Source organism: Callorhinus ursinus, unplaced genomic scaffold (genome assembly GCF_003265705.2).
Source record: "Callorhinus ursinus isolate GAN/ISIS: 27379988/994484 unplaced genomic scaffold, GSC_fseal_2.0 scaffold43, whole genome shotgun sequence".
Taxonomy (NCBI): domain Eukaryota; kingdom Metazoa; phylum Chordata; class Mammalia; order Carnivora; family Otariidae; genus Callorhinus; species Callorhinus ursinus.
In genome coordinates, this window is record NW_027397105.1 from 2949924 (window position 1) to 2977204 (window position 27281).

General features: G+C 60.2%; 2 protein-coding genes and 2 non-coding genes across 9 annotated transcripts; all 4 read right to left on the reverse strand.

Annotated features, from left to right (window-relative positions):
- Positions 1-5274: 5274 nt before the first annotated feature.
- TRNAS-CGA (transfer RNA serine (anticodon CGA)) lies at positions 5275-5356 on the reverse strand. Its single transcript has one exon. It is a non-coding gene; the product is annotated as a tRNA-Ser (tRNA).
- Positions 5357-5799: 443 nt separating this feature from the next.
- Positions 5800-5873, reverse strand: TRNAT-AGU (transfer RNA threonine (anticodon AGU)). The gene has a single exon. It is a non-coding gene; the product is annotated as a tRNA-Thr (tRNA).
- A 583-nt stretch (positions 5874-6456) lies between these two features.
- Positions 6457-21533, reverse strand: PER1 (period circadian regulator 1). Of its 6 annotated transcripts, XM_025864035.2 has the most exons (24): positions 17411-17551; positions 15596-16015; positions 15381-15479; positions 15128-15282; positions 14913-15034; positions 14618-14819; positions 14433-14484; positions 14154-14296; positions 13629-13707; positions 13443-13549; positions 13118-13271; positions 12921-13029; positions 12705-12836; positions 12397-12502; positions 12123-12294; positions 11908-12035; positions 11543-11719; positions 10723-10965; positions 10083-10265; positions 9197-9807; positions 8565-8751; positions 8154-8343; positions 7716-7866; positions 6457-7318 (listed from the first exon to the last, which is right to left on the reverse strand). In XM_025864035.2, exons 2-24 carry the CDS (start codon positions 15868-15870, stop codon positions 7049-7051), a joined length of 4047 nt encoding a protein of 1348 aa, XP_025719820.1. In that variant the 5' UTR covers positions 15871-16015; positions 17411-17551; the 3' UTR covers positions 6457-7048. The 6 variants fall into 6 exon arrangements, with proteins under 6 accessions (XP_025719820.1, XP_025719819.1, XP_025719818.1 ...); XM_025864034.2 differs by lacking the exon at positions 17411-17551 and adding an exon at positions 21411-21533 and having other exon boundaries at positions 12123-12502; XM_025864033.2 differs by having other exon boundaries at positions 12123-12502; positions 17520-17660.
- Positions 21534-23136: 1603 nt separating this feature from the next.
- VAMP2 (vesicle associated membrane protein 2) lies at positions 23137-26979 on the reverse strand. The gene is made up of 5 exons (XM_025864040.2): positions 26850-26979; positions 26231-26351; positions 25602-25760; positions 25446-25497; positions 23137-24853 (listed from the first exon to the last, which is right to left on the reverse strand). Coding segments are annotated over exons 1-5 (351 nt in total). The 5' UTR covers positions 26852-26979; the 3' UTR covers positions 23137-24836.
- Positions 26980-27281: the final 302 nt, after the last annotated feature.

Genomic DNA, 27281 nt, shown 5'->3' on the forward strand with positions numbered 1-27281 from the left:
TGAAAGCAGGTGACAGGGCAAGTGCAAAGGCTCTGAGGCAGGAATGTACTTGGCTGGTGGGAGCTAGAGAAAGAGGGCCAGTGTCCCTGGGACAGAGAATTTGGGAAACCAGGATAACAGCAAGTCTGTGAAGGAGGGAGCCACCGGGTCTAGCTAAGCTGCTGGGAGGTCGGGTAAGGACAAGAGAGCAAAGCGACCATCAGCTTAGCATCTTGGACATTGCAGATGACCTGAGCGGAGGGGTGCCTGAGTGCAGTCCCACTAGGGTGGGTTGATGGGAGAATGGGAGTGAAGGCATGCGGACAGCAGCTGTAGACATCTCCAGCAAGTTCTGCCATGAATGGTGAGCAGAACAGTGTGTGGCACATAGGGGCACAGACCGTCCTGGAGGCCGAAGGGAGTAGGCCAGGGAGGAGGGTCGGGGCGGGGCAGTAGACTCCTGTGCCAGGTAGAGAAATCAGCCTCCGGTAGTAGGGAAGGCTCCTCACCCACAGGCAGATGGGGGGAGACAGAGGGTGCAGGTCAGTTGGGGTGCAGGGAGAATAAGCCAGGTTCTCCTGGTTGCTCTCATTTCCTCAAAGAAAGAGTCCAGCTCACTGCTGGAAGGGAGAGAGCTCAGGTCGTTTGCGGAGAAAGAAGGTGTGAAACGTTCGTTTTGGAGAGTAGGAAAAGCCCCGTAGGCTAGAGGATTAGGATTTCTAGGCAGGTGGAGAGTCCATTTGAGATGTGGGATCAAAAGTTTCAAGTGCAGAGGCCAGTTCACCACGACGGTAATTCAGTTTATGCTTCAGGACCCCCTCGCTTGCACAGGCTCCTGGCGGGGGGGCGGGGGCTAGCAAATATGCTCACATGGCCATGTGCTTCTATAAGACTGGCAAAAGTAAGATATTTTAACTGTAAACGGTGAAGACCGCTGTCTCTTCCCACTCTGCCTGCCTGTCACTCTTTCCCTCTGGGGTTGGAGTGGCTGCGCCATTTTGGGATCCAGTTCCGGGAAAGGTGAGCTGGAGAGACATACAATGTACGGTTTCGTGGGATATGTTGAGGTGGTTCCCAGTTATTTCCACCTATAATGGGTTAGCCTGGCTACCCTGGTGTGGGAATGAGTTCCAGGAAGCTGCCATCACCTGTGTCTGTCACCAGGCCTTGTGCCATGAAGGCGCAAAGCCAGGGAGGGCACACGCCATTTGAATGGGTCCAATGGCTCTTGTCACTATAAGGACGTGGATGGTGGAGGAGAAGCCAGATTGGAGATAGAACCGGTAGCTAGTCTGTAGAAAGTATTACAGAGATGTGCAGGCTGCTCATTAAGGCAAAGAAGTTGTTTTTCTGGACTTGGTGACATGGGTGGCATTGGTCAGCGTTTCCAATTTGTGAGTTGTTGTGATCTCTCTACAAAACCCACCTTTGTATTATTTTCTTTAAAAGCCCCCCTCCCAAACTGTAGACACATCAAGCCCCCAAAACCTGAGGCCAGTTGTCCTGGCTGCACGATTTTCTCCAGCAGGGTTTCCTGTGCAGATATGAGGCTGAGAGACCACCCTCCAGGCAGATGCCCAGTGTTTCTGAGGGTTTGGTGGGGGGGGGGGTTCTCTGTGTGGCCTGCAGGTCTCTGTCAGTGTGGGCCTGGGTGTGGGTCCCGTGCACATGGTGTGTGTATGAGTGTCTGGGCCTCTTCCTGGCCACCGCCATCAACAGCGACCACATCTGGGCTTGGGGGAGGGGAGCTCGTGTCCCACACGCGCTGGGCCCCTCGGGAGGCGGGAGGCACCGCCAGGAACTGAGACAGCACAGCTGGTGGAGGGTCCTGAGCTTCCCCTCCCCCGCTGGGACGTCTCCCCAGGCCTGGGTTCCAAGGCTCAGCTCCTCCTTCTTTGTTCTTCAAAGGGGAGGCTGGCTTCCTGGGACCCCCTGGGTCCTGGGTAGGGGGAGTTCCTGGAGGGTTGGGTCTTGGGGGCTTGGGGGTTGGGAAGTAGGAGGACCAGGCCGCCCCCTGGGGGGGGGGCAAGGGATGAATCAGGATAGAAGACCCCAAAAAACCCAAAACAAAACAGGATAATCCCCACCCTCACTGGCCAGACGGTCTTGCAGGGGAAACAGTCACAGGAACATTATACAAAACGTATTTGTCAGGTGGTGGTTAAGTGCTTTGGGGAAAAGCCAGAAAAGGAGCAGAGAGCGGGAATTGTAATTTCAGAGGGTATGATCAGAGGACTCACCGAGAAGGTGAAATTTAAGAGGTGAGAACTACACAGGAGTGCCTCGGGGAAGAGCTCTCCAGGCAGAGACCAGGCAGTAAAAATCTTGAGGGACGACATGCCTGGCTTGTCAAGGAGGAGATGGCGGCACCGGACGAGGCTGGCCTGGTCGGCCGGGGTGAAGGTAGCACCAGAGTTGAGATCAGAGCGATAAAGGGGGGGCGGGGCCTGATCACCCGGGGCCTTCGAGGAGGTTCCATGGACTTTGTCAGGCTTCACCCATTTCTGAAGGAGATGAGAGCCCGTTGGAGGGCTCTTCCGCCCCCCACCCCCACAACTAGCTTTTTTTGTTTTGTTCTGTTTCTAGCACTTTTAACACTACATAGTACAGTTATCAGTTATCAAAATTAATATAATACCATTACTTAATCCTCCGGTCCATATTCAAATTTCCTAAAGTGTTTCAGGGATGTCCTTATAGCTCTTTTGTCCTGATTCAAGAGCCAGTCCAGGATCACGTGGTTGTGTTTCACTGCTAGGTCCTTTCAGTCTCATTTAATCTGGAAGAATCTTCGCTGTTGATCTTCACGGTTTTGAAGAGTTCAGGACTGTAATTTTGTAGAGTGTCCTTCTGTTTGGCTTGTCAGATGTTTCTTCACGGTTAGAATCAAGTTATTCAGATCATGTCTTTTTGGCAGGGACATCACCACGGAAGTGACACCAGGTCCTTCTCGGTCCTCCGTGTTGTCACGTCAGAAGACACAGGTCAGCTTGCCTCAATACTGATACTGTCTTTGGTCACGTGGTTAGATGGTGTTGGCCAGGGCTGTCCACCGGAACGTTATTATTGGCCCCCTCCGGAGGAGTAATTAATGTAATTTGTGGGAAGATACTTTGAGACTCTTTGCTACTTACAGCCCCATTAAGGTTCACCCTCTACTTTAGTATTCATTGATGATTTCTAACTCTATATTTATTAGTTGGCAGTTTACCGTAAAAAGAGACGTCCCCTTCCTTCCCATTTTATTTATTTATATTGATATGAACTGTGGAGTCTTATCTGATATAAGGAATCCATCACAATCACTACTTATTTTAATGCTCGATTTGTCCCAGATTTAGCCAACGGGAGCTCCTTTAGCTGTAACCCCTAGCTGTTACGTCTTTTTTTTTTTTTATAGATACCCAAAATTCTTTGAACATTACTTTCCTGTGCAACAAAATGTTCCAAGAGCATCTTATAATTCCCTAACTGAAGCCCTGGAATCAGCCTTTTTTCCCTAGGAGCCCTGGTTCATTTTAGAGGAGAATGGTATTTAGTAACCAAGATCTGGTCACTTGTGTGCTTATTGCTATTTGTGTATCATTCCTTGTAGGCTTTCTCCGTGGAAAGAGGAGGGAAATACATATGTATATATGTATGTTTGTTTATGTATGTATGTTTATATGTCACTAGTTAAAAACCATGAATTCATATTGCTATCCCATCGGAAGATTTTGAAGAGAGGAATGACAGATTCTGATTTATGTTTTGAAAGGATCACTATGCCCAATGTGTTCAGAGCAGACTGCAAAGGAACAAGGAAAAGAAAGGAAGCAAGGAAATAATCTAGGGGCTGTTGTAATAATCTCAGTGAGAGATGTGGGTGGCTTGGACCAGGGTGTAGTGGTGACATGGTGATAAGTAGCCAAGTTTTTAACATGTTTTAAATAAAAAAATTGCTGACTGCGTGTGTGTGAGAGAGAGAAAATCGGTGATGATCCTAAAGCTTTTAGTCTGAGCAACTGAAGAAATGGAATTTTTCTTTACTGAGATAGAAGATCTACAGGTGAAGCTCATTTTGGGGGGAAGCCAGGAGTTGATTTGGTCATTTTGTTTGTGATTAGATATCACCAACAGAAATGATATTAGATATCCAAGCAGAAATGATAAGGAGATAATAGTATATATGCATCTGTAATTCAGGAAAGAGTTGTGGAGCTGGAGATGAACATTTTGGATGTATTAATGTATTATTCGTTGGTATTTAAAGAGATCACTGAGGGAGTGAGTATAGATAAAGAGGCTGGAAAACTGAACGGTGGGAACACTTTGACATGCAGAGATCCAGAAGGTGATCAACAAGCAAAGGAGTCTGTGGGTAAGGGGAGGGTAAGCATCCATAAGTAGTGATCAATGGGTTTAGCAATGCATGGTCCTTTGGGAACCTGTTAACAAGAGCACCTTGAAGAATGGGGTGGGGTGGCACTTGATTAGAGAGGGTTCAAAGGAGAACGGGAAGATGGAATTGGGGGAGAGTAGGTATACGATATATGTTTTGCAGAAGAGGGGAACAGAGAGAGGAGTGGGAGCTGAAGGGGGTGTGTGTGGTGTCAGGATAGCTTTTGTTGCCCTGCTTGTTCCAAACTGGAATAGGTTTCAGTACGCATGCAGGCTGGTGGGAGTGATCCAGCTAGAGAGGAAAACGGATGGTACAGGAAGGAGAGCAGGGTCCTTGAGTCCTTGTGAGCCGGGGGAATGGGAGATCTAGTAAGTGCAGGGGTTGGCCTTGGTTAGGTGGAAGGTTCGTCTACACCACTGAGGGAAGGGAAGAGCATGGAGCATGTAACCACAGACAGGTAGGCAGTCAGGTAGGTAGGCAGGTGCGATTGCAGATATCGATGGGGAAATCTCTCCAGAATGCCTTATTTTCTTAGTGAACCAGGAAGGCCGAGGGAGGAAGAAGGGACTCGTGGTTTGGGGTGACAAAAGGGATGAAACAGTCGTATGGAAGACTTGCAGGGCGGTAGGGATAAGGGGGATGTAAGACGACTGCCGAAGAACCCTGAGAAGCCACCCGGGTTTGGGGACGTGAAGAATTCAAATTAGTAGTTAAGTGACTTTTACAGGACACACCCATGGGAGGAAGCGCAGGCCGGAGCGTAAGGCCCGCAAGGGGGCGCTCGCGGGCTGATAGCGGGTGGCGGAGGCCCCCGAGAATAAATGCGGTATCTTCTCCGAGGGAGGGAAGCACTGGGAAAACAAATGGCTTTCTCTCTCCCCGAGGGCAGTAACGCGTGTTCCCAAAAGTACACACGCTGTGAGCAGGATTCGAACCTGCGCGGGGAGACCCCATTGGATTTCGAGTCCAACGCCTTAACCACTCGGCCATCACAGCCGCGTGCGGCTTCGGGCCTGCGCAACTATAGCTGCCTATCAACGGGCCCGCCTCCCGCCGGCCCCGCCCCTCCGCCTCGGAACGTGTGTGCGCGTGCGTCTCGATGGAGGCGGGGGTTGCGGGCCGCGGCCTTGCGGAAGCCGCGGTCCTCCCGCTTCCCCCCCCCGCCCACGACTCAGTACGGCCCCAACAAAATGAGCCAGAGCCCCAGCCCAGGCTCCCACGTCCTCGAGTGCAAGGGATGCCCGCGTCACCCCGGTTCGTGAAAGCGAAGCGAGAGTCAGCCTCCGAATTTCCACTAAAAGTGCGCGGGAGCGGAAGCTCCAGGTGAGATTGGCGGGGGAAGAATAAGAATCTTCCGGAAGGTGCCTCACGAAGAAGCCTTGGGGAGGGTTGGAAGGGCGTCGCCCTTGCAGCAATAATATTCCGCCTTTTGCGGACCGAGGCACCGCTGGGATTCGAACCCAGGATCTCCTGTTTACTAGACAGGCGCTTTAACCAGCTAAGCCACGGCGCCGCCGGAAAACCCCTTGCTTCTGGAGGTAGATCAGTCACTCAAGGGAGTCAGTAAGTGAGAACCGCAAGGCAACGGTCGCCGCGGGTCCTCTGCCACCTCGGTTCCAAGGTTTTCCCCTCCCTTCCCAGGTCCCGAGCCGGAGGGTTAACTCTCCGCCCCTCCCGTCTCCCGCACCTCGGGGGCCCAACTCGACCACGAATGGGTGCTTGACCTCACGTCCCGCAGCCCCCCTGGACTGGGCCCTCTCCTGCGTGGTGACACGGTGACGGAGCAGCTGAACACCCTCACCGGCTTCGGGGTCCCCGCAGGCTGGGCCGGCTCTCCAGCCGCCCCCCGCCCTGCTTCCCACGACATACCCCGCTGACTCAAGGTGACAGTCTCCCCCGCCCCGGCCGAGTTAGGTGGAGATTTTACGGGCCCGGCAAGGCCTTTCCGCCGGGAAGGGTGTGCGGAGCAGACGGCTGGGGGGCGCGCCAGGGGAGTGGTCCTCAGGCTCACTACAGCCTCCCTGGAAGCGGGGCCACACCTCCCCACAAGAGCTCCCTAACCCCAACCGACACATTTCAGTCCACAAAGTCCTGGGTGGTTTTTTTTTTCCTCTTTGTATTAAAAAATAACAACAGACACAATATCAAAAACACAAATGCCATCGGTAGAGGGTACAGCTGAGAACACCTGGGTCCCACCTGAGGGGCAGCACCAGGGACTCCATGGTCCACCAACCTCCCCCACCCCGGAGCAGCTAGGGGTTTGGACCGCTGGCCCTCCCCCTCCCCTCTAGGGAGGAGGTGGGAGAAGGGCTGTCTCCCCCAATAAATAAGTGCAGCCCCAAACCCTCAGGGACCGGGACTCGGGCTCAGCCGGGACGAGACCACTTGAGCAGCTTGTCAGCAACCTTGTCCAGGGGAAGGAAGAGCTCCTCACCAGAGCTGGGAGACGCGGCTTCTCTGGGCTGGGCTGACGAATCCCCGCACCCCCCCCCCCCGCCCGTCTGTACCCTCAGAAGCAGGAGGCAGCCCCTGGATCCTGGGCTGCTGGTGGGGGTCCCGCCCCCTAAGTGGGAGAAGCTGGGGCAGTTTCCTATTGGTTGGTCCAGCCACATCGGAGTTCTGAGAGGTGGAACACGGGAGAAGGAAGCTTCTCATGCACTGCCGGAGGGGGCCCCCAAATGTGGTCTAGCTGGTGCCATTTTCTGTGGTGGGTAAGTCTGGACCGGGTGAACTCCCACCTTGCTCCTCCTCCTCCATGGCCAGGTCCTGAGAGCTGGAGACCCTGGCCCCAGCCTGAGCCTGCGCCTCTTCTCCGCCCTCACCCTCAGCACCCCCGCCCCCACCCTCGCCTCCGCCCTCCTCCATAGGCTCCAGTCCCAGTCCATCGAGTTCCGAGAAGAGGGGATCATCCGGGTTGCCAGGGTCTTGGGTGCTACTACCGCAATCCACACAGGCCTTGGAGGGAGGAAGAGGACGAGTCAGGCAAGGTTCTCCCTGCTAACCTGCCACCCTAGCTCCCCTTGTGTCTCCCCCGCACCCCCCAGGATTACTTCCCAAAATATCCTCCCAAAGAAATACTCGTCCACACAGATGCACGCAGGCCAACAAGATTGGAAAGTGCACCATACCCTGTCCCTGTATCTAGACCCCACTAGGACACGGTCCCAATGTCCGTCACAGAGGATGGGCCCAGAAGGTGTCTACAAAGACTCATTTGGTTAAATGCTATCCAACCCAGCAGCAAACTTGGGGCAATCACCATCCTTCAGAATGAGCCACCCGCGGACAAGGAGGGGATCACCGCCCCGCGCCCGGATCCTCTCTTCTCCCTCCGGGCCCAGACGTCTCTCACCATCACATCGAGGGCCTGAGGCAGCTGACCCTTCCGGACCCAGGAGTGCACGGCACCCAGTTCCCTGCGCTGGTCCTCTGAGAACCGAGGCTGCTGCTTCTGCATGGCCCGGAGCCGCTCCCGGTCCTGCTTCAGCACAGAGGCCATGTCCCTGCCCGAGGAAGGGGTTCCGATGGCAGAGGCTGGGAGCCGGGGCCAGAGCCCAGCGACTACTGTCCTCCCCACACACGGCCTCCGCTCCTCCTCTCAACCAGGTCTCTGGGGGTTTGGGGCTTCCGAGACCAGGAAAGCTTGTGCCCGGCCTGGCTGTGCCAGGGCAGAGCCAGCCGCCCCCCCCACACCCCCAAAAGAAAACCCCAAGCTCGGTGGGAAGTGTGGGTGGACCAGCACACCTCCCTCCAACGGAGGAGCGGCAGGGGGGCCTCCGAACCTGCTCACCTGGACGGCACCTGGTAGGTCATCATGACACGCTGGTCGGCATTGGCCATGAGCAGCCAGATGGGATCCTGGAGCACGTACTTAATGACCTGGTCCCCGGGCTCAGCCCCGGCCTGGGCAGCCCCGGCTTCGGCCTCGGAAGAGTCGATGCTGCCGAAGTACTTGCTCGTGTGGCTGCTCTGACTGCTGCCTGCGAAGCAGGGGGGGCAGGGGGGCCCCAGAGTCAGGCCGCTGCCCCCCCCACCCCCGGGGCCTCCCACACCCTCCCTCAAGGCCATGTCTGCAGCCCACTGGGCCCAGGCTGCTCAGCTAAGCGGGGTGGGGGGGGCTGGCCCCCCCAACACGCCCAGTCAGGGTCGTACCCTGCAGGGGAAGGTGTTTGGGGGGCCCGGGGTGGGGGGGGGCACTCACGTGTGATGCTGGCTGAGGTGCTGCCTCCCTCATGGGAGCCCGAACCAGACCCAGAGCCCAGGCCGGAGCCCAGGGAGCCTGAGGCGGCGGAGCCTGTGCCGGACCGAGAGTCCTCCTGTAGCAGCAACTCCAGCAGGTCACTGGAGCCCGACAGCGCGTCCTGGTTGGAGGACTCTGTCACATCCACCTGCGTGGGGTGAGGGAAAGAGAACGGGATTAGGAGATCAACAGCCAGGCTTCGTGTCAACTGCTTCCACTGGCTGGGGGGACCCACCCAACCCCAGTGGTCTCTGTCCCCACTCCACGACAGTGGGGGCCAGGACGAGAGAGGGGAGTAGAGGAGGAGCAGGACGCCGGGCCCGTCCCAGGAGGCCGAAGTGCTCTCCGAAGTTCTGGGGATGTGTCCTCACCACCTGTCAGACAGACAGGATTGTCCCCACGCCACAGATGAGGCGGCGGGTTTCTGCCTCATTCAGAAATTCAGCTGGGGCCCCCCACCCTGCGACACCATCTTCCGGAGACCGAGGCACGGGGGGGGGCACAGGGCAGGGAGGAGCGTGAGCAGGAAGAGGAGCAAGGGGAAGGGGGCTTGCGCGGGGGCTGCTAAGAGGATGCAGGGGGTCCGTGCTCACCAGTCTGGCCTCTGGCTCAGCGGCCTCCTCATTGGGAGGCGGGGGCCCAGCACTGCTTCCAGCACCTCCTGCAACAGCACCCCCTTCAACACGGGGGGGCTCCTCAAGCTGCAGCAGATTCAGCTGGAGCGGGGAGCTGCATCGCGAGTTGAAGAGTGGAGAGTCCGGCCCACGGGGAGGGCTGGGGGGCGGCGGGGGCAGTGACGGAGAAGGGGAGTGGGAGGCGGGGGTAGGAGGCCCTTCGGCAGGGGTCTGGGCTACCCCATAGGAATAGCTGGGTGGGGCGGGGAACAGATAGTTAGGGAGCACCAAGGCTACCATGGGGGTCACCAGCGGGGCAGGGAAAGCTGCAGGGGGCCCAGCTGTGGGGGCAGCGGGGAGAGGCTGCGGGCCTCCTCGCGGGGAGAACACTGGGAGAGGGTAGGACTGGACCACAGCTGGGAAGGGAGTAGTGGCTGGTGGGGGAGGCCAGGGAGACGAGGGTGACACAGGCGACGGGTGGGAGCCATAGCAGGGGGCTTCGGCCCGGGGGGTCTGGTGGTGGCGGGAGCGCTTGGCTTTAGATCGGCAGTGGTGTCGGCGACCAGGGGGTGTGGGGCCGTGGTGGCAGCCTGTGGGGAGAGACGAGGGTTAGCGAGGGCCTCAACCTGGGGGTGAGCAGGATCCCTGCCCCGCCCCCCCACGCTGCCCTGCCACTCTTGACCCAGGACAGGGCAGGAGAAGGCCCCGGAAAGAACTGGGCCTCCAGGCGGCCCAGATCAAGGGGGACCTCTTAGGAGGAGAGAGAACCTTCAGGGAAGAATCACAGGAGGCAGGGCCAGGGGGGTTTATTGCAAAAGGAGCCAGGACAGACAAAGTTACAAGTGGGGCAGAGCTGGGGGCGCACAGAAGGCAGAGGCACGGAAGCCGATGGGAGGAAGCAGGGTGGGTCCGTGGACGAGCGGGCAGGCGGCTCCGGTCCCTCCACCAGGCTCCCACAGCCTGGGCGCTCCTCCTGCAGGTCGAGGCCGCGCTCGGCCTAGCTCGAGCGACGAGGTGGGTGGGAGAGCCCAGTCCTGAGTCCTGCGTCCTGCAGGGAGCCTCTCTCAGGCACCTGGAGGGCAGACATCCTGCCCTTGAAGCCCCGACCCCAGCGGGAGAGTTGTCCCAGCTCGCCTGGCCCCTGTTCGGCCAGGAGTCTATACGGGTCTCTTAACTGGTGACACCTCGGTCAGAAGCGGCCGTACTTGAGCCCTGGCCCCCAAGCTGGGCTTGAAACAGCTTACCTGGAACCGAGCACCTCCGCCTGCCTGTCTCAGTGCCAGCCCCCCAGGCTGCCCTCCTCTGGCTGCAGCCAGGAACCCCAGCCTACTGGGGAAGAGTCTAGCCAGGGGCCTGTCCCTACGCACGGCCCTCGTGGTGGAAGCCTCCCCAGCCTGGGTCCCTGCAGCAGGAACCTCTCCCTCAAGCACCCCCTGCCCCCTCCCCCGACAGTCTGGTCCTGGACTGGGCAGAAGACAAGGCTCAGAGACATCCCAAGTGGCTACCTCGCTCGCCAGGGGCCAGGGGGCCCGGGGAGGAGCCGTCAAGCGCTCGCAGTCGGCTGAGGTCTCGGAAGCGGCTGAGGAAGGCCTGCTCCTCCTTCTGTGTGTGCAGGGACAGCACGGCCTTGGTCAGGCCCACCGGGCGGTAGGCGTCTGGGGCGGGGTCGGGGGCTACCGTGGGGCTGGGGGCTGGACTGGCAGCTGGGCCTGGAGCCAGGCCAGGCAGGTCCTCCATCATGATGATGTCTGAGAAAGGGAAGACCAGGGGCATAGGGGGGGCGGTCACTGGGATCCCCTCAGGGGTTCCCACAGCCACACCACACCCTGCCCCTCCAGCAGCCCAGCCTGGGCCCCAGGTGCATCTCCGCCGGGCCTCCTCCCCGCTGAGGCCTGGTTCTGGGCCCTCTTCCCATCCCCCAGGTGAGAGAGGATGCTGAGTCCCCTCCAGCGACAGTACCCCAGGATGATAACCCTAGGACTCTCCTGGGAAGGCAAGCTCAGCCGTTGCCCTCCCCTCACACACTCTCCGGGACAATGCCCAAAGCCCCTTTGCAGGGGGGCGGGGAGGGGGGGCAGTTTCCGACACTCTGTGGTCCGCACCTCAGGCTTGAACCCCCCACCCGAGGCTCTATGTGCTCACTAACAGGAAGGACAGGAAAAACAAGGCGGCAGAGGCTGGAGGAATGGACAGCCAGAGGCAACAGCCCCAGGCTAGGATGGAGGCCTCTCTCTCTCCCTCAGGGGCCAGACGGGGAAGGAAAGGGCAGGGGGAGGGAGCTGTGGCTGTGGCACCAAATGGAACCCCCTCACTGCACGCCCATACCTGACTCCGGGGGCTTCTTGTCTCCCACATGGACAATGGTAGAGCTGAAGCTACACTGGCTGGTGACGGACACCACGCTCTCTGCCTTATTGGCCAGGGCGAGCGGGCTCAGGGTGCCTGCCACCACTGGCTCCTTCTGAGGGGCGGCCCCCTCCCCGCGCAGCACTGCTGATGGATCTGTGCAGAGACACGGCACCAGTTACCACCAGGAGGTCCCTGGGGGGGGGGGGGCGGGGGGGGGACCTGCCAGGAGTCTGCAAATCAGAAGGCCCGGCGGGGAACAGGGCAGAGTAAGGTGGGGGCCCCAAAGGCAGAAGTGTGGAGACCGGGCCAGGGGGCCAGGACGGGACCCGCGGGGTCTTTACCCTTCTTGGCCCCCAAAGGGACTGGACCCGTCCTCTGCTTGTCCTCGTCCGAGGCCGAGGAGGTGGTGCAGGAGGAAGAGGCACACTTCCGCTTGGTCGTGCTGGGGATGTTGCAGCTCTCCAGGTACCTGGCGGGGACCAGAGGTCATGAGGGCGGGGCCCGGGGTGGGATGGGGCCGGGGCCCACGTGAGAGACGGTCCCCGGGTGGCCTTACCTGAGGATGCTGTCCAGGCAGTTGATCTGCTGGTAGGAACAACTGGAGGCCTCTTTCCTCTCCGCCTCGTCAGGGGTCAAGGTGAGTGGGGCCTGGACGGGAGCAGGGACCACTTCCAGTTCTGGGTCTGGGGACTGGCAGGAAATGGTCTTGGCCTTGAATGTGCCTGTAGCTGGGCCAAGGAGAGAAAAGGGAGAGACGAGCTCCTCTGGGTTGGGGCGAAAGTCATGGGACTCCCAGGTCTCATTCCTCACCCGCACCCTCACCCACTGACCAGGGAGGCGGGGCCGGGGTAGAGGCCGGGCGCGGGACTCGATGAAGACCTGCTGCCCCTGATGCTTCACCAGATGCACGTCCTTACAGATCTGCTGGAATGTCACCTGTGGGACAGAGCAGGCCAGCACTGGGGGCGTGTGGCCAGTGTCAGAGGCCCAGGGCGCAGAGCAACGACAGGTACCCAGCGGGCAGGCATGCAGGGCACGGTGAGAGCAGGAGGAGACAGAAAAGGCACCTGCCCAAGCTGATTCTGACAGCACCCGGGGAATGCCGGCCTAGGGGGCGCAGCGGAAGACAGACACTCACCGGCGCAGGAGGCCCAGGCCCCTCGGCATCACCCCCGTTGCTGTCACTGGAGGAGCCAGGGCTGAGGAGAGGGCCCGGGGAAGCGACGGCGCCCACTCCACAGAGCCCCGTGGGACTGGGGCTGTGCACGGGCTGAGGCAGGAGGAGAAGGGGTTAGATGTCTCAGCCCTGCTCCCAGCCCTGCCTCCCCGCCAAGCCCCACCCCTCCATAGTCACCTGTAACAACAGCCGGTGGATCTGCTCCGAGAGTTCCTGGATGTCAGAGTCCAGAGACAGAGCTGGGCTGGGGGCCGGGGGAGTAAACACGTCCTCGTTCAGGGGTGCCCTGCGGGGTGGGGAAGGGGAAGCTGAGACCTGCCCCCTGCCGCACAGACCCAGCCCACAAAGCCAGCTCTGGGGCAGGGCCCACTTACGTGCGGACTTTGTGGCGGCCCAAAACAAAGGCCACCTTGCGGCTCCAAGGGTGCACGAAGCCGGCCCAGCTGGTGTCCATGGTGACATACTCGCCATTCCGGGCACAGAAGCGGATAGGGGAGTGGTCAAAGGGCTGGCCCGCCAACTGCAGGACTGAAGGAGTGGGAAACGAGGGGAGGGTCAGCAGGAGGGAGAGCCGGGGAAAGCAGAGGGCCACCCCTGAGGATCCAAGAGACCAAGGCCCCGAGAGATACAACTCCAAGCACGGCCATGGAGAAGCCCCACGGACAGCCAAGAAGGGAGAGCAGGAAAAAGACGACTCACTCTTCTTGTGAATGGCCAGCATGAGGGGTCGGTCCTCAGGATGCAAGAACAGGAGCACTGGGGCCCCTAGGAGGTCCTGGGGGAGGTAGCCCAGCAGCGGGGCAGCCCTGAAAGGGGAGGTGGCATCAGAGTAGCCAAGGCCTCGGCCCCAGCCACCCCCATTTTTCCTCCAGGTCCTGAGCTCACCTTTCGTCCACATCCTGGAAGAGGCAGCTGGGTGTGTGCCGAGTGGTGAAGATCCTCTTGTCAGGGGGGATCCGGGGAGCTGAGCACAGCAAATGTGGCCATTGGTTTTTTGTTGTTTGTTGTTTTTTTTTGGGGGGGGGGCATTGGGTTTTATCCAGAATGGTCCAGCTTCTCTGCCCGCCGCCACCCCCCCACCGTCTCAGGCCCAAGTGGGCTGGCAATCCTCCCCATGGCTCTGCCCAGGGCCGTCTAGCCTACAGAGATGGTCTGGACCATTCTCCTACCCCACACCAAGTGTGAAACTGAGAACCAAAGCAGTCTCCTTTCTCCGCTCCTAGTTCAGGGTGCTTATCCAATACTCCCCCTAAAAACGGGCTCAAACCTTCATCCTTACCATACCTTCTCTGTTCCAAAATTCTGAAGGGCTGAGATATGCCTCCCAGACTCAGGTCCTGCCTCTCCCCTAGCCTAGAGAAATCACCCTTCCTCCTACCCTCTGCCAGGCCAGGCCCGATGCCCACACACCTTCGTAACCCGAGTGGATGCGCTCTGCAATGAGCAGGCAGCACGGCTGTGCTGGGGCCCCATCTGAGACCCGGATCTTGGTTACGTATGGCGTGAGGCGGAATGGCTGGTACCGAGGCCCGGAATCCCGGTCAGGACCTCCTCTAGCAAGGGAGAGAAAGAGGCATTAGTGACTCGGTAGACAGCCACCCACCCTGCACCTCAAGGTCACAACCCACACAGCAAAGAAGCAGGAGAGTGAAAGGTAGGAGGGCATCTGCTCCCACGTCCCCCACCTACCTGATACGGCAGAAGACAGACTTCTCCTGGGTGAAGTCCTTGAGGCCTGAACCTGGAACAGACCAAAAAGGCACTAAGAACAGCCCCCCCACCCCACCCTGGGCTAAAAAGAACCCGGCGAGGAAAAGCTGGGGTCCCCTGGTCCCTCAGGGCAGCAGCTTCCGGGGACTGCTTGGGGACCTCACCTGCTGAGGTCCCAGCGCCCCAGGTGGGCAGGCGAGACGGGGCAGTGGAACCATAGAAGACGCCCACATCCTGGGGAGCCAGCAGCTCTGAGAAGCGGGCCCCGCGGAACACATCCCGTTTGCAGCGGAGGAGGACACCCGCCTGCTCCGAAATGTAGACGATGCGGCCTGTCAGGAAGGAGACAGCCACGGAGAAGGTATCCTAGGCAGGGAAGCGGGGACAAAAGTCGAATCAGGAGCTGTGCGCGTGGGGGGTGGGGGTGCATCAGGACCAGGAGACCGGGCTGCGGCTGACCTGGTTGCGCAGCGTATACTCGGACGTGATGTGCTCCAGCTCCTCCAGGGTGTAGGTGGACATGTCCATGGCACAAGGCTCGCCCTCCTCCAGGCTCCACTGCTGGTAGTACTCCTGGTTGGCTGCAGGGTGAAGGCAGTGAGGTGTCTGGGGAGGAGCCTGCCCCACCGCCGCAGCCCAGGACCGGCCGGGACGTCCCCGGAAGCACCACTCACCCTGCACCTGCTTGACACAGGCCAGAGCGTACTGGAGCGTGGCCAGGGTCCCAGAGCGGCCCTTGCCCCGGCGCTCGGGTGGCAGCCGAAGCTTGAGCTCCCGCAGAGCCGTCATGAGCTCCTTCTGGGTCCTTGCCCGGGCTGACTGTTCGCTGCTGCAGGGCCCATAGAGAGGGAGGGGGTAGAGAGCCATGAGCCCCAGATCATGGCCCAGGCCCCCCAGCGTTGTCCTCTGGCCCTGGACCCCACGAACCTGCAGCCACTGGTAGAAGGGTTGTCCTGTTCGGAGCTAGCACTCAGGAGGCTGTAGGCAATGGAACTGCTGGGTGGGGACGGACTCTGAGAGTTCGTGCTAGGGGAGAAGCAACGGGCCCAAGATGAGAAAGCGGCCAACAGCACGGGCCTGTCGGGTAGCTCAGCCTGCTCCCAAGACTGCTCCCGGACACTGCACCACACATCCATACGCACCTCTTGCTGCTCTCAGTGGTCTCCAGCAGGGCTGAGTCCTTGCCGTTGCCTGAGGAAGAGCTGTGTGAGCTCCTCTGAGAGGCGCCCCGGGACTCGGGCCCATTGGATTCATTGCCACTGGAGCCGTTGCTGTTGGCATCTGTGTCATCAGCCAGGCTGGGGCCAGGGCAAGACCGGCGCTGCGGAGGCCCAGGGGATGGGGCTCCTCCCGGGCAAAAGGTTTCCCCAGGCCCGGGGTCCCCTCCCCCATCAGCCCCTTCTAGAGGGCCACTCATGTCTGAGCCATGGGGCGGGGAGGAGGGAAACACGGAAGGCGGAGAGGCCACCACGAGTGCACACAGGGGCCGGGCGGCCTGGTCGGGGGAGTGAGGTGGGAGATCCAAGCCTCTGAGGATTGAGAAGTTCGATCACGGGCAGTATCTGGATGGGGAGACCAAAAAAGGAGGGCTTGGAGAAGGGTGAGCTGTTAACTTTACAGCACCGGCCGGCTTCACTCAGACCTCCCCTGTCTGACCCCACGCGCCTAGGACCCAGGCTTCCCACAGCGAGCCTGGGCAAGTTCTGTTTCCTATCCCGGGAGAGGGGCTGCAGGTGGGAAGGGGCCTCTCTTGGGCCTTCCTCCACGTCCCCTGCCAACGTTGCCTGGGAAAACAGAGACTGAGTAGATGAGAACCAGAGCCCGGGCGCTTCCCACCCCCAAATTCCCATCAGGCCCCCACTCCGCCCGGGACTCCAAGGCCGCGGAGCAGGGGGTATGCCCGGCGCGGCCTATATTTAGGTCTTCGGGCTAATTTTGTCCGGGGGCGGTGCCACCCCCGCTGCACATGCGCACAGACAAGCGCGGCCCCACCACGCGCTTCCGCCGCCGCCGCGGTCGCCAGGGAAACCGACGTCAGCAGCTGAGCTCAGCGGTGGCTGGAGGGACCACAGGAGGCCGGGAAGGGCGACCCCTCCCCCATTTCCCGACGGAGCCGGGGATCGACCCACTCCCACACTGGCGGGCGCGGCCGCGGGTCGCCCACCTCTAATACACCCTCCGGCCCTGGAGGGCCCGGTGGCCGTATGAAGAAGGGCGACCCATCGGGTTTCCAGGGGCTGGCCTCGCTCCCCAGGGCAAAACACAACCGCCACCGCCCTCCGCGCAAAAGCTCCCCAGCCTGGCGCTCGCCTGGATCCCAGTCATTCTGGTCAAGACGACACAGCCTGTCCTTCTGCGGCCCCTGCACCCTCTCCCGGCCCCCAGGTGCCAAGCCGGCACCTGCCATTGTCAGGGACTCGGGAATCCTCTTTCCTCAGTCCTCTACTTTTCTGGATCCCACCCCACCCCCATCCGGAGCGGACACACTCAGCTGTGAGCAAGGGACACACAACCGCCAGCGGATAGTTCTTCCCCTACTCCTCGTCCAACCACACCCCCCCCAACCCCCGGAGCATTTTCTGAGAGCTAGTAGAAAAAGGAAGGCTGTGGCCAACAGCAGGAACTAGCGCCGGGAACGGGATGTTCCACCCTGGAGGCTTACATCACGGCCGGCGCGGGGCCAGGCATTGGAGGGGGGAGCGCGGGGAGCGCGGAAAGCCCGAAGGGGTCCTGGTGCCGGGGCAAAACCAGGGACCCCCGAGTGACAAGAAAGGCGGCGGGGGCCTGCCTGCCGAGGGTCGGGCGTGGGGCCAGGGTAGCTGGGAGGAGAGATCAAGGCTGGAGGTAAGGTAAGCGGATCAGGAGTGCGGACAGCCGGTGCAGGGTAGCGAGCAACACCTACGTTCCCGACGGCGGGGGCGGGGGGGGGGTGGACAGCTGCAAGGAAGGCGGATTACCGGTGTGCAGTCTGAGCGCCAGGGCCCAGAGCGGCGCCTCAGGCTGGAGGTGGCGGCGGTCCGACTTGGGGCGGGAGACCGGTCCCCGGGTGGCCCTGGAGATGCCTACCTGGCCGCGCGAGCGCCCTCCGGCCGCCTGCCCGCCGCCGTTGCAGCCCTCAGCCGAGTGGAAGCTTCGCGGGGCCAGGAGGCGGGTTGCATAATGCCAGGCACTGCCCCTCATTGGCCTCCTGCCGGCGGAGCCGCAGGCCCCGCCCCCGATTGGCTGGGGATCCCGGGCCGGCCCCTGATTGGCTACTGGCCCCTACTGAGGTCAGGGCTGTGTCACACACACGGGCGCACGTGGACCTGGGTGCTGGCGCTGGGCTGAAGGGCCCCAGACACCACCACGCAGCCAACGGACGCAGGACGCCTTGCACAGTGAATAATGGGAGGGCGGAGACGGGAGATAAACTGCCCTTCTTCGGGCAAAATGCCTGCGCCACGGTAGGTGCTTAAGAGAGGTCTACTTCCTGGACTGTACAGCCCTACAGAACAGAACACCTTGGCCTTGCCAGAGGTGGGGGAAAGGAATGCTGACCTTTGGGGTGTGGGCCAGGCTAGATGAGATGGCTGGTCCCTTGGGAGAACGGGGACACACACACACACACACACACACACACACACACACACACAGAGAAACCCAGCGTGGCCTCTCCTGGGTTCCTCGCCCCAGCCTTGTCATTACAATAAAGCCATTTTATCCAGCCCCTTCCTCTGACACTTCAAATCCTGTGGACAGCCAGGAGGATGGCAATTAAGGGTCCCCGCGTGACAGGGGGTGGAGTGCAGGGGAGGATGCAGACAACAGAAGGGGCAGCCAGGGCCAATAAGGGCTGTGAAGGGAAACAATGCTAGGTGCTTCTGTACCCAATCAGAGAAAAGGTCTCCGGGCAGCCTACGTGGTGACTAGTGCTGCTTTGCTCCTGAAGATGCGGCCGCCCACACTGAGGGCCGCCTCCAAGTGGGGGCCACAAAGCCAGGACTACAGGGGAAACCTAGGGGGTAGCTGAGGGAAGAGACCAACTGGGACCCTGGAGGGACAGGTGGGGTGGCTTCAGGTCCCCAGCCCTAGGACAAGAGAAAGCAGAGGACCTCATCTGTCACCTCACTGCATTTCTCAGTCCCCAGGACACAACCTGACACACCGTGGGTGATCAGTAAATATGGTGATTTTGTTGTTAACAAGGATAGATAAGGGGGGGAAGGGGCCTTAGCCATGGAGAAGGTGCTGGAAATTATGCTTTTTGTAAAGGGGAGGGGAGCAGAACTCTGAGTCCTAATTGGGGGAAATACAGTGCCGGGCTGAGCTGGGGGGAAACTGCAGTGACACAGACCCCTCCATCAAAGAGGGCTGTGAGCAGTTCCTCTCAGGGCTCCCCAATAACGTGGGTGGCGAGTGAAGAGGCCCCCAAGCTGATGCTGACATAATCAGCTGTGGGTGCACTCCCTCACTGTCACGTGGCCTAAGCTTTCCTTAACAATGGTGTTCCCTGGGGAGGGGGCCGGGGGAGGGCTCTGTGGAAAAGCTGGGGCACAGGGATGTCATAAAATAACCCAGAAAAAAAACCAAAGCAAGAAAACCCAGGAAACAAAGGATTCAGGAGCCTGGATTCTCAGTCTCATCTCCTTGGAAATGGCCCCCCAACTCATAGACTGTGGCCCCGTCCCTTGTCTCATTTTCAGACCCCTCTCCTCTGGAAACAGGGTTTCTCTTCCTCCCGGGTTCTTCTCTGGGGTCTAGGTGTGATCTCCGCGGACACAGGCAGTCCGTGCTCTCTCACCCCCCACCTCTAGGTCCGTGCTTTGCATAGACAAAGGGGTCGAGCGCTCCTGCAGCGCCCACCTGCTCTCAAGGCCCCGGCTGTCCTGCCTCACAGTCCCCACAGTAACCAGGCCCGGCTGCCGTCAATGGAGGCGAGGGGGCGGGAGGGAGCGGTGACGTCAAAGCGGAGGAAGAGGGCGGAGCAAGGCAGCCGGGGAATGTGGGACAGGGAGGCTGGAGAGGCAGCGGTTTGGGAGGCGGCCAGCCGGAGAGGGCGGCGGCCAGCGCACTTGGGAACATCATGTACTCTTGGCTGGTGGCCCAGGACATGCACCCAGACTGGGCTCCACCCCCAACCAAAGACAGCCGTCCTGTCCAAAAGCCAGGGATTCCTGGAGAGAGGATTAGGAGGAAGGGGTCCCCCGCCCCCGCGCCTGGCCCTCTTCAGATTCGCATCCGCCCTCCCCTCGGCTTGTTCCTGCAGCTCCTGGCACTGGCTTCCCCCCTCTCCCAAACTGTACACATCTGCTGGCCCAATCCCAAAGATCTGGGGCGGGGACGCTGGAGGCCCAGGTTCTGCGAGAGAACACGCACCTTTGCTCCTTCCCAGAGGCCCCCTCGGAGCTGGAATCTCCCGTTACTATGGCAGCAGAGAAATGGAGGAGGGGCAGGGAGAGGAATGGGTGTAGGATGAGGAAATCGAACTGGGACAGAGCAAGTGGCACAGCCCGGGGCCTGGGTCCAGGGAGAGGAATGAAAGGGTGGGATGAGGGTTTGGGCTGGTGCCTGACGACCAGAAGGCCCAGGAAGAGGGAAATGAGGAGGGAGTCACCGAAACTTGCAGAAACACTTGAGAACGTGAGAACAGTTCCCAACGACAGCACTCCTGTCACTATTGTTTTGAGATCCTGTAGCCATTTTTTTTTTAGCTAAAAGCAAAACAAAACAAAAAACATTAAACCATAACGCAGGCATTGCGCTAAGCACCACATATATATATATATTATCTTATTTAATCCCCAGAACAACCCTGGGAGATGGGTATTACCCCAATTCCACAGAACCAACTAAGGCTCAGAAGTCACTACCTCACAATGTGTTCTCCGCTCTTAACAAGTGGAGCCCAGGGTTCAAATCTGAGCGCTGATCATGGCTTGTCATTCCCGCGCCTTACCATTCGGTCGGGCACCTGTGCGGTGATTCCCAGCACTGGAGGATCGGCGCCTCTCAAATATCCAGCCGATTCTAAGTTTGGTGCCCGGAACACAGATCCATCCAGCCCCTCCTCTCCCTGGGCCTGGACTCTGACATCCAGTCTGCACTCCCCACACGCTCGCCGCGAATCATCTCAGCCTCAGTTTTCACAGGCTCACAAAGTCCTTGAGATCACCCCAGCAGCCACCAGCCCCAGGGGCTTCCTAGGGGCCCCACCTGCTCACTCTTCACCGTACCCCGGGTCACTTTGTCACAGGCCCGGGTGTCTATACAGAGAGCAGAGCTCTACCGAGAGGTTGGTGCCTCCTGGCGTCCAGGGGCTCAGGAAGACACATGCACAGTCCGCACAACCCTTCGGTCCCTCTCAGGACAGTGGCTACTCCACCTTTACTCCCAGGGATGGCTCCGAGGCTCAACCCCTCCCCTTTACACCCTAGAGAAAGACATCCAGAGCCGTGATGCGACGGGCTCAGGGTCACACACATCATCTAACCACCCTTTCTCGAATCACCATGTCAACCCTTTCCTACTCTCCCACCTGCCCTATCAGGGCTCCCTCCAGCCTCAGAACCCCTGAATCTTTTAAGCGCTTAAGGAGCCTACCCAAACAGTAGCCAAGCACTGGAACGTCCCCCACCCACTCTCAGGGACCCCGTCCCCACACCGCCCCGGGAGCAGGGGTCTCAGCTCCCTCGGGGAGCTGACGACTTCCGAGCCCCACCCTCCCAGGACCCCCTGGGTCAGTCACGGGGGTGGGGGTCCAGGAACCTAGGGAAGCGAGGAATCTGTCAGATGTCGGAGACTCCCGCCCTCGTCCCTCTGGGTCCCATTTCCCACGACCCTCAGAGCTCCCACCGCGGCGATCTCGCATTCGCACGATCCCCCCGCCCTACTCCATTAACACCGCCCCGGACAGGACACATCGCTCCGGAGAAGCGCACACGGGTCTCCGCTGGTCTCCGCCCACCCGCGAACACTCACCCTCGGCGCGCACGCACCGACCACAGCTTCTGCCCCAGCGGGACGGCGGCGCCCGGAAGAGTTCCTCCAGGCTCGCCCACCCGCCGCGCGGCCACGCCCCTCAAGCTTATTGGCCCGGGGGCCCCGACCCATGCCCCGCGCCGCGTGCGGCCGCCCTGTCCCCGCGCCGCCGCCATTGGCGCCGGCGGCCACCATCATCTTCTCATTGGTCAGTTTGCCCACCCGCAGTGACAGCTCCACGTGAGAGAGGGGCCGCCCCGGCGCGTTGATTGGGAGCTGGCCGAAAGTCACGCCCCCGCCCACTTCGGAGGTTCTTATTGGCTGTGGCACCAGCCTTCCACCGGCCCTTATCTGGGATGCAAATACCAGTCCAGCCCTTCCAAGTTTCTCATAGGCTGGGAGGTCTCGGAGCTGTAGAGGACACGTGCCGGCGGTCTCACGCGGCAACTTGTTTACCTGGAAGCTGGGGATTTTCCTTGACGACACTCTTACCAGAGACTGCGGAGTCTGCGCAGGCGCAGCGAGTGTGACCTGCACGCAGGCACAGATGTGAGCGGCGGTGGCGTTGGTTGGGGGAGTTTTGTGCCGAGACCCTGGCAAGCTGTTCTGGGCGTGACCAGAGCGCCCCCCGGACTGAGTCTGCGGCCCCGGTCCCTAAAGCCCCGCGAAGCTGGAAGGGGCCGGCATTAACGGCGGAGCGGTCTTCAGATCTCAGCGCCGCGCGAGGACGACGATGATCATGGTGATGATGGCTGCCTCCGGGTGGTTCTCTGTGGACCAAGCCAGGCGCTTCTCCCAAGCCCGGAGGCCGTCTCACTACTACTCCGCCCCACAGAGGAGACTGGGCTCGAGAGAGGTTACATAATCTTGTCTGGATTAACACTCCAGTCAGTAATGGGGCCAAGATTGAAACGCAGGTCCCTGACACGATGATAAAGAGGGCGGGTCCGAGGGCGTTCGGGAACCTCAGTAGACGAAGCACGAGGCACGTAGTGAGCCCTCGGTAAATGGGGGACATTGTTGAGGACGGCGTACCCTTTTGTAAAAGCACCCTTGACAGTTTGGGAAACACTACGTAGGATTCACCTCATGCCGCAGCCCGGGAAGTCGGGCTTCCAGGGCTCATCCAGCACGCCACTCACGGCTGCAGCACCTGGGGTCGGGGGTGCTAGGGGTGCCACGTCGGGGTCGTCACCGACCGGCCTGGAGGCCAAGGGAGTTCAGCGTGGGGTCGAGAGTCACCAGTCCTACAACAGGGTGCAGGCCTAGCAGGCCAGCCTATGGCCGGGTCTCCCTGAGCCCATCTGCTCTGTATTTATTAACCCCTTCGGGATGCTGGCACTGCGAGAGGAACCCAGGGGAAGAGACGTTTCGCACAAGTCGGCCATCTACTTCAGGCCTAGGAATAAATGACCACCGGAGCGACTGCAGAGCATCTGGGAATTAAATCAAGGGTTGGAGAGGGATCCAGCAAAGAGCAGGAGCATGCCTCCAGGCCCAAGCCTCGAGGCTCACCAGGCTGACACAGGGATCAAGAACACTTCCTCTTATCAGCGCCGGGCGCCCACCCGTGGCCACTTTGGGAATCACACTTTGCTCTGCCCAAGGTCAGGCCCTCCAGCAAAGCTCAGTCCATTCCAAATGTACCTTCTCAACTTTCCCGTTTCACCTGCAGATCCTATACCCTTCCCACTGGTTAAGAAAAGGTCTTAGAACACACACCAGCTGGTTACTCATTACACATTTATTGTACATTTTCACAATCTGGATGCGTCACAGAATTGGGGGCATGGGGGGAGGGAAGGGGGGCAGGGGACACTGGGATAATATGGGGGGGTCTAGAACACAGCACCCCCACCCCCAGCATCTCTCCCTACCCTTTCACACCACAGCTTAGATCTCCCTGCTCCCCCTCCACACAGAAACCTTGAGTGTGGGGGGAAGAGTTCGGGGGGGTCCCCTCCAGCAGGTTAAGGGACTGCACCCTCAGACCCCTAAAATTGTGCCATTTAAAAAGACATTAGACCCTTCCTCTATCACTTCACCTAAGGAGGAGACAACTCTCTGGGCTCAACTGCCCTGGAGAGGGGCGAGAATCCCCATCTTCCAGCAAGTCCCATACACACATTGGCAGTGACTAGTACCCCCGCCCTGAATTCAGGGGGGCAGTCAAAAGGAGCTGGGCAGTGATGGGAGCAACACCCCCCCAAACCGGGAAGGGGAGTTTTAGGTCCAAACCCCAGCAAGGGTGGGGCCAGATTTCAGGCAGGAATTGGGGGGATTCTCTGCCCTGCCCCACTCCTCCCCAAGGCAGTGATGACCCCCCACACACTGGCAGCCATCTCTCCCAAAAGAGTCAGATTGTGGCCAACCCCCAAACTCTCCTGGTGGGAGGAGGAGGAGGCAGATCAGGGGGATGGGAGGGAGGGAGACCCCATGGGAATGTCGGTTGAGTGCCCCACATGAAAACTGGGGAGCAGGAATGTGGGGAGAGACTCCAAGTGGCAAAACTATTGGTCCATCATGACACACTGAACTCCAAGACACTTACACACCAGCTGGGGGGAGGGGGAGGAGGGGACCAGAGGTTTGGAAAATGGGGGTAGGAAGGCAAACCAGACTAGAGGGGCTAGGAGGGGGTGATTCTGGGGGCCAGAAGAGCCTGGCTCCCCAAAAGCCCAGGCTCCCACCACCTGCAAGTAATGTCATGCAAATGAAAGACTGATACAAGGACCATGGGGACTAACTCCTCAGTAAAAAAGAAACATGGGTTGAAAGAATGAAGAGCGATGGAACAAAAAAGGAGGAAACCAAAAGGGATGTCAGTATGTAAATAAATGCTAATTAACATGCTGGAAGCTCCCAGAAGACCTTGGGATTCTTAGGACCAAGTGGGGCCAGTCTCAGGGCCTCCCAAAGATGCAAAGAAGATGCACCGTGGGAGGCCTGGACAGTTGCTTTTTGTGGTTTTTTTTGTGGGTTTTTTGTTTTTTTTTTTTTTAATAGGGAGTGGAGGTACAGGGAAGGCCAGGGTGGGAGGAAGGATCAGCTAAATCCAAGGGAAGGAAGAGAGGAAGAGGGACTATTGCATAGCAGATGCAAATGAAGGGGTTCGGGGCTGATTAGGAAGAGAGGAAAGGGGAAGGAGGGAAAGAGAAAAGAGATGGGAACCTCAGGAAGGGGTGTTAAGGACAACCGGAAAAATCTTCTAGTAATAAAACTACAAACAGACCAAATATATATAATATTATATATGTATAAATAACAGCTGGCTATTTACAGAAGGGCACACACACGGGGACACACACACACGGATCCAGGGGAGGGGGGCTGGAAGATATGGCTGAGAGGTGGAGGAGCGGCTGGGGATTGGGGGGGGGAGGTGGGGAGAGGCCCTTCTCTGGGCAGGGCGGGCTCCTCAGGGGTTTAAGAGCTGAAGTAAACTGTAGAGAGGGAAAGAGAAGGACGAAGAGAGAGGGGGGAGAAAGAGAGAGAGAGAAAGCAGTGTGTCAGGCCTGGCCCTGCTCCCATCCTCCCCACTCCCCAGCCCTCTCAGCCTTAGGTTCTCCATCTGTAAAGCAAGGGGCTGGACTGGCAGGTTCCAAAGTCTCTACAACTCCACGGTATGGCCTTGGGGCCACAGACTCCTAATCCTCTGGGCTCTCTGGGCCCTCAAGTTCTCAAATAGCAGGGTGTTTGGCTTCCTAGCCATGTCTGAAGCCCCTGGGCCTTGCCTGGTCTCCCACTCCCCAATTCCAGGGTTCCCAGAGTAGGTTTAGGCCCAAAAAGGATCCTCAAGGGACCAGTGGGGATCCACCAGCTTTCCTGTTTCCAAAAATCTTAACAAGAGTTGCCCACAACCAGGCAAAGTGCAGGCTAAACAACAGCAAGATTTGGGGCTCCAGATGAATCAGAGCTGCACTGGCAGCCATATGTGCTTTTTGCTGACTAGTAAAAACTAGGTTAACGACCTTCAAAACCTAGAAGGGGAAACCTCTCCAGAGAAAGGGCCCTAGCCACTCCTGCCCTACTCACCGATGATGATGATGAGGATGATGGCGCAAATCACTCCCAAGATGATCATCATCTGGGGGCGAGAGGGGGAGGGGGGTCAGTGACACAGACCATGACACTCCCGTTCACCCATCAGTTAGTTCTCACACCAGCCCGCTTGCGTGCCTCCACCCTTACCTTGAGGTTTTTCCACCAGTATTTGCGCTTGAGCTTGGCTGCACTTGTTTCAAACTGGGAGGCCCCTGCCTGGAGTGCATCTGCACGGTCGTCCAGCTCTGACAGCTTCTGGTCCCGCTCCAGGACCTTGTCCACGTTCACCCTCATGATGTCCACCACCTGGGGGAGGGGCCCACGAGGCAGGGGGTGTGCCAAGGCCGCCTCAATGAGGGCACTCCTCAATCATGCACCCACAGAGGGAACATGCACCCCGATGTTGCCAGGCTAACATGCCAAGGACACACAGAGAACATGCCTAACACACCTGGGGACATGCAAGGAGCACACATCAGAGGCATGCTGACCGTCAGACATCTCGGATGTCAGAGCAGCACGCTCTATTATGTACTGAGCCTCAAGCAGCCTGTCCATCACCCGACCACACCTGCCCGGACTGAACTGCCCCAGGCTATCAAGGCTGACTAACACCCCAGGGCCGTTCCAAATGCAAGCTGAACAGGGAAGGGGCAGGGTATGTCTTTGTCCGCAAACTCACAGACTCATCCCCTCCAACCCACGATGGGCCCCCCCACCGGTGTGCCAACCCTCAGGGTCCTTCCCACTGCCTCGGCCACCCCCCCCCCACTCACCTCATCCACTTGGGCCTGGGTCTGCTGCAGTCTCCTGTTACTGGTGAGGTTTGGAGGGGGCGCGGGGGGGCCCCCCTCCCCAGCCGGGGCGGCAGGGGGGGCGGTGGCAGCGGTAGCCGACCTGAGGAGCAGGGTCGGATTAAGACCCGAGGCCTGGAGCCACCGGCCCCGCGGCCAGGGCTCCGCCCATCCTCCTGTCCATCCATCCGTCCCTCCCTTTCTCCTTCCCCGGAGGAAGGCCACCCGATGGGAGCCCTGGACTCCGTCCGGCCCCGCCGCCGCTTAGCTGCGTGACCTTGAGTCAGACCCCCTCCCCCCTCCGGGCCTCAGTTTCCCCGCCCGTCAAAAAAGGGCGACCTCAAAGACAAGGTCCGGGGTCGACCCGAAATGACAGGCGGCGGCGAGACCAGGGGCGGCCGGACGCGGGGCCCGCTCCCTCCCGCGGCCACCGCCCGCGCGGCCAGCCCGGGGACGCGGCGCTCTCCAGCCGCCCGCGCGCAGTCACGGGCGCCGGCCTGGCCTCGGGGCGCCGACCGAACCCCGGGCGCTCCCCGGACCGGCTCCCAAGGGCGGCGGCCGGTGCAGGCAGGCCCGGTGCGAGCGCGGGCGGCCGACTCACATGGCGGGGGAGGCGGGCGGGCGACTCGGCAGCGGCGGCGGCGGCGGCGGCGGCGACGGCGGCGGCGGCGGCTCGCGCTGGCTCCGACTGGCGCTGGCTGCCCGGGACGGGAAGATGGCGGCCGCACGTCACCCACATCCGGGCACTGCGGGCGGGGGCGGGGCGCCGCGGGCGGCGCGTCGCGAGCGGGGCGGTGGGGGCGGGGCGCGGCCGGCCGGGCGCTGGACCTCGGGGGCCCCGCGCCTGCCGCCGCTCCGTGAGCCCCGAGCCCCGGCGCTGCGGCTCCCCGCACCCTCCGCCGACCCGCCCGGTCGGGCCGCAGCCCTCACAGTCGCCCCACGCCTCTGCTCCTGGCCCTGACGGCGCCCCTGAGCCCCAGGCCACGTCCTCCCGCACCCGCGAAACCCGTAAACCAGTCCGCACCCCACATCC